We start from the raw sequence: 6,094 nt of genomic DNA on the forward strand, positions 1-6,094 counted from the left end.
AGGACAGAACCCCAGGAACAGCACCACTCAAGGTGGCAACTCAGCTTCCTGGCAGGCACCACCACCCCAGCCTCTGGAGCCAGGCAGAGACGGTTTTGAAGGTGGGCTCTGGAGTTCTGGGGCTGAGCGCTCTTGGCAAAGTCGGGTACCCTCTCTGATCGGCTGCCACACCTGGCGATAATGGGCATCAGAGAGAGATGCCTGTGAGGATGCTTTAAGGTGCGCCAGGTAAAGCACTTAGGATCAGAACGGCACTCCATCCTCTTCTTCTCTGTGACCCCATTTTGCTACACAAATGCACCTCGACCCCGACCGTCCCCAGCCTCTCGGTCCCTAGGGGATGGATAGTGAGGTGGGACAGGCAAGGGGGAGCCGAGCTCCGCTGACGCGGCGCTCACGTGACCCTCCTGGCGCCTACGTGGGCACCAGCCCCCTCGCCCTCCCTGCGGTCGGGTCCTGGCGCCCGCGCAGAACCAGCTGTCTGAGCTGCTGGGGCAGCGGGGGAGCAGACAGCGGGCTTCAGCGAGCAAGAGGAGGCACAGGCCTATCCTGGGTACCTGCAGGTCAGTGTGAAGGCCGGGCTGCCGGCTGACCATGGGACAGGGGTGCAGGTGCCTGGCAGTAGGAGTGGGAGGGGGTGGAGAAGGGATCCGAGAGAAGGGTGAGGAGGGTGATGTGGAGCGGGTGGGAGAGGGATAGTGAGAACCCCCGAAGCAAGCCTGGCCCGCCCTCTCGACGCCCGCCCCCTTGCACTGAGCCCTCCACTCCATTTTAGTGCTGGAAATGCGGGTGGGGGGAGCGACCCTGCAGTGCGACAGTGAAACGTAGATATTCTGGAAATAACCCCCTCTCACAATTTGCTCCCATGGAAACACCCGACCTCCGCAAAAGCAGGATGGCACTGGTACAGGTTGCCTCTGGGAGAAGGGGTCACAGAGACAAACGAAGCTTGGAAGGCATCCTGGTTTGGTGCCCGAAGCCTATAAAGAAATGGCGGCTGGGGTGCAGGGGAGGTAGAGGAGGAAAACGTTGGGTGAACAGGGCCTGGACTCAGGAAAGGGAGTCCCTGTGAGCCCGCTGAGCGCGCAGCCCCTACTCCTGTCTCCTGTCTGTTTGCAGGTCTGTGCATCTGTTGTTCCCAGCGCTCTGAAAGGCCTGAAAAGGAGGAGCAACCTGTCCAGAATCCCCACAGGTCCGTGAAAGCGGGAGTTAGGGGGAGTGGGGGTTGCATGGACAGGGGCAGACAAGGGTTGAGAGTGTAGAGGGCCCCGCTATGGCTGAGTTGGGGCCCCTGCCCATCCCCCACCCACATGAACATGCACCTTACCAGGCTGAACCAGTGCAGAGGAGGTGGCAGGACCTGCCAGGCAATGGCTGGCTCACGTGTGTGGGAGGAGTGGCGGGCTACGTGGTGGGCAGAAGGCCCTCTTGGAGGCAAGTCCAGTTTAGGGGAACCCTCACCAGGGATGAGATACAAGTACTGTCCAGACCTGCGTTCCGCCCCACACCCTCAATCTCCCATGTCTCCTCTTTGTCTCCTCTTCCCTCCACTCCCATTCCCAGGACAGGAAAAGGAGGGGAAATCTCGACATGGAAAAACTCTACAGTGAAAATGAAGGAATGCCTTCGAACCAAGGAAAGATGGAAAATGAAGAACAGCCACAGGACGAGGGAAAGTCAGAAGTAGCTTGTACTCTGGAAGACAAGGAGAAGTTAGAAAACGAGGGAAAGACAGAAAACAAGGGCAAGACAGGAGATGAGGAAATGTTAAAGGATAAAGGAAAGCCAGAGAGCAAGGAAAAGGCAAAAGAAGAAGGAAAGTCAGAGAAGGAGGGAGAGGCAGAGATAGAGGGAGGATCAGAGAGAGAGAGAAAGCCAGAGAGAGGGGGAAGGGCAGAGGGTGAAGGAGGGCCAGACAGTGAGGGAGAGCCAGGGAGTGAGGGAGAGCCAGACAGTGAAACAAGGGCTGCAGGAAAGCGCCCAGCTGAGGATGATGTGCCCAGGAAAGCCAAAAGAAAAACCAACAAGGGGTTGGCTCATTACCTCAAGCAATATAAGGAAGCCATACATGATATGAATTTCAGCAATGAGGACATGATAAGAGAATTTGACAACATGGCTAGGGTGGAGGATAAAAGGAGAAAAAGCAAACAGAAGTTGGGGGCGTTTTTGTGGATGCAAAGAAATTTACAGGACCCCTTCTATCCTAGGGGTCCAAGGGAATTCAGGGGTGGCTGCCGGGCCCCACGAAGGGACACTGAAGACATTCCTTATGTGTAGTGTCCCTGGCAGGCATTTGTCAGGTCATATGTTTTACCTGTGGTGATACTTTGCTTCAGGTGTTCTTCCTGCTACCAGTAGCCTTTTGACCCAACTGCCAGTGCTTGCTTGCTCTATGTCTCAGTAGCAGATTTTCACACATGTGCATTGCAGAGACGTTATGATGCTTGGACAAATAAAGCAGCTTATAATATCATCTACAGAATCTGTCTGTTTTTGTTAAATACATGAAGGATTAACAGTAGTTTTCTGAGTTGTGAGATAGCAGTTTATTTCATTTCTTCGTTTTCTTTCTTTCTACTAATTTATCTTTGCCCAGATAACACAAATTACTTTTCTTACAAAAACAGTAAAATATTTTTAAAAATCGGAACACAGTATGTAAAAAGTGATGAGAATAACTGTTCAGTGAACTTACGAAATTCAGCAGAGACGCTTAAAGTTCTTGTTGTCAGAACTTAAAATGATAGGTAAAACTCACATTGCCTACCTGTGGGATTCATCTGGAGAAGTCAACAAGGGGTTATTACAGATCTATTGCTCTAATGGACAGTCGTGTTGTTCTGTCAAATGGAGATAATACCCTATTTTTCAGAACTGCTGAGTGGGTTGGATGAGGTACATAATATATGTGTTGGGTTGACATCTACCTGCTCCCCTGCACTAGGAGAAAAAATAACCCCTCAGACACTTGAAAGAGGACTAGGGTATATCTTACCTGTATCCAGGAATAAGTCTAGGAAACTGAAAGGTGGGTGCCATCCTCTGTTAGACAATGTCATGTCCACTGGGCACTGTGATCCTTCTCATAAATCTTACATCTTCTTAAAGCTCCCATTGATGCTTATGGGCTGAAGTTCTCAAGGTAACAGGCCCAGTTGATTTCGCTGGAGTCCCCAGTGAGCCAAGCCTACTCACCCAATTCCACGACAACTATGAAAATGTGGATAAAGTCCCTTTCCTCACTTTAGTTATACTTGCCCAATAGAGTAACACCTCAGTGATGCTTCAGCCCCTGGGGAATTTCAGATTTTTAATGAAACAGTTATCTCTATGCTTGTTGGTTTGTAAGTGTTTACATACAGCCATCTCTCCACCAAATTCAGATATAGAGGCTGGGGTAAAATTTGAGTGGCACACACTTATCTGTTCTCATCTGTCAGTGCCTTGTATGCTTGACTCATCTTTCCTTAGAGGAAATTCTCTTGTAGGAAAGTCCTGCCAGGTCCCACCTTACCAGTTTAACAACCCTACCCACATTTGTAATTTTTAGAGCAATGCTACTCAAATAGTGGTCCATGGACCAGCTGCATCAGCATCACCTGTAAGACAGTTAGAAATGTAGAATCTCAGATGGTCATCCCAGACTTACTGAATCAGAACCTTTTCTGATTTTAACAAGATCTGCAGGTGATTCCTGTGCACCTTAAAGTTTGAGAAGCAAGGTTTATGAGGAAGTTCTTAGCCTCCCCAATTCCACCTTTTCATAATATATGTGCCTAGAAGGATATATACATGTGCTTCATAGGATGCACATCACAGATTATTAAATAGACCTGTGTTTGTCAAACTGAAGTTTCACCTTCCTACATTAGCAGAGTTTAAAATAAATTTGGTAGGTCAAGACTTGCAATATTTTTAAATGAAATCAGATATAGTAAAATCAACCAGAACCAGATAGCAAACATCAGATTGTATGGCAGGTAGGTAGGATTAAAATTGTTTTCTGAAATTTGTATTTCAGTTATGTATATATGAACAATATCTTTCTGACTCTGGGCTGAGGTTTTTTAAAATTGAGAAACACTGGACTCTGTTTGAACAAGCACAACCTGTTCTCTATCCTGATAACCCTAATGCCTAGCACAGTGCCTGACAAGTAATAGGTTCTTAATAAATTTGTAAATAATAATACCTAAGTCAAGAATTCTTGTCTGAGATCATTCCCTGTCTATATAAATAACTGTGGACTTTATATCTCTAGCAGCACTTGCTTGCAGTTCCAAAAGGAACATCATGAAGAAGGATTTGCACCATGAATTTAATCTTATCTCACTTTATTAATGCATTTTAAAGTGTGCTAGTTTGTCATATATCAGAATCACCATAGGACTTCATCAAAAATTTGAACTTATAATCCCAACCTCAGATCCACTGAGTGGAGCTCTAGGATTTCCATCTTAAACAGGTTGCCTAGGTGACTCTGATTCATGATAAAGGCCAATCACCACTGATTTATATACTCACTATGATCTTGGTCTTATTATCTGTAAACCATAAGATAAGCAGAAAAAAAGAATTACAGTGTATCTTTTTTGGTGGGGAATGTGAAGGCTTCTCTAAGATATATAACAAAGGTTAAGAGTAAATATCCATAATAGCACAGTTTAACATGTTTATTGCATAGAACCTGAAAGTATCTTTAGAGAAAATCACACCTATAAACAAAGCAAAGTCAAAGCATATCATAGTATAGTGTATTTTTTCCTCCAGATGTCGTGATAACTGTGGCAGCTGAACAGTTCCATTTCTAAAGAAGACTCATGGGACCCCAAATGGTGATGATTGCAAATCTACAGTTTGTTGGAGAAAAAACGGATGCAACATAGCAACAGTGTTAAGGAGAAACATCATAGTCAAAAGCTGTCTCATAGTACCGGATCTGGGGTGGCCAGGTATGAGCTTTGATTATCCTCCCTCTTTATAATAGCCCTGCAAAGATGCACTTCTCTTTTCAGATCAGGAGCCATTAATTTATACACAGAATACCTTGAAACCAGAAAACACAAAATAAAGTCTCAGTCCAGGTTTGGTACATTGCTGGTTATGTAAGCATATTCTTGCTATGTAGCCAGTCTCAACAACAGAGCCCTTGGCAATGAGGTTCACTAAGACTAGGTTTAAATGATCAATCTCACTGTTATCAATAAAGTTAACAGGTTGGTAAAAATCACCCCAAATTACTCAGACCCATGATTTTCAAACAGTACTCTTAATTAATATGTTTTAATCCTTTACCGTGGGTCAATGCCATGCAGGTATATTTCTTATTTCAATAGAAAGCTCAGGCAAATTTCAGCCCTGCTGGAGCTCACACTTACAAAAAAATACGCTGTTAATCCTCCTCCTTACAATATGCATAAAGCTGCAGGCACAATTCCTAGTGAGTACTATTAGCATGGCTCTCTCTCTTTTGTGGATATCTCCCCATCTTCCCATCCCAATTCACTCTCCACTCTTCTTTACCATGCTCTGTCTTTCAAGGGAATCTGTCCCATATGGACCACATCAAAGGGCCCCCTCTTCTTCTGGGAGCCAGCAGTGATGAGTGCAGTCAGGAAATTTTTCTCCCAGCTTGTTGTCTGCAGTGTTGTCAAATGCTGATGAAGTCCCTTCTCCCAATGTTCCTAGAAGGTAGCCCTCTCCACATAGGCTCTGTATCTCTAACTTTTAGTTACCTCTCTTTCCCTCTGTCCCTCAGGCCTACTTCTGGTAATTCCACCTTTAATAGCCATGGTGTATTTCACTATTCATTTTGGTTCTCTAATACCCTTCCCGTACCTTTGTCTATTCTTTTTTATTAAGAACTGCCCTCACATTTTCCACTGCAAATGTACCCCCTATTTCCTGCAAAGCACTTTTCAGGTACAGTAACAGATATGGGAAGTTACCCCAGGAATTTCCTTGTTAATTTGAGGAAGAAAAGAATAACCTACTGACAATAGGGTTGAGAACAGTAGGGGGAAGGTGTTAAGAGAAGTTCATAGGTACACGGCATGTAGTAGTATCATGATAATTCATACACCACTGGTGG

General features: G+C 45.6%; 1 protein-coding gene across 4 annotated transcripts; it reads left to right on the forward strand.

The window, feature by feature from the left end:
- The first annotated feature begins 402 nt into the window (after positions 1-402).
- Positions 403-2,476, forward strand: TCEAL2 (transcription elongation factor A like 2). 4 transcript variants are annotated; one of them, XM_032257850.1, is made up of 3 exons: positions 403-563; positions 1,120-1,192; positions 1,569-2,476. In XM_032257850.1, exon 3 carries the CDS (start codon positions 1,591-1,593, stop codon positions 2,278-2,280), a length of 690 nt encoding a protein of 229 aa, XP_032113741.1. In that variant the 5' UTR covers positions 403-563; positions 1,120-1,192; positions 1,569-1,590; the 3' UTR covers positions 2,281-2,476. The 4 variants fall into 4 exon arrangements, with proteins under 4 accessions (XP_032113741.1, XP_032113743.1, XP_032113744.1 ...); XM_032257852.1 differs by having other exon boundaries at positions 419-563; positions 1,564-2,476; XM_032257853.1 differs by lacking the exon at positions 403-563 and adding an exon at positions 642-661 and having other exon boundaries at positions 1,564-2,476.
- The last annotated feature ends 3,618 nt before the right edge of the window (positions 2,477-6,094 follow it).

The sequence above is a fragment of the Sapajus apella genome, unplaced genomic scaffold (assembly GCF_009761245.1).
Source record: "Sapajus apella isolate SASKATOON/1434 unplaced genomic scaffold, GSC_monkey_1.0 scaffold98, whole genome shotgun sequence".
NCBI lineage: Eukaryota > Metazoa > Chordata > Mammalia > Primates > Cebidae > Sapajus > Sapajus apella.

What these genes read in the sequence shown, in the direction of transcription:
- TCEAL2 (XM_032257850.1), top strand. Translation starts at nt 1,591, where the DNA reads ATGGAAAAACTCTACAGTGAAAATGAAGGAATGCCTTCGAACCAAGGA.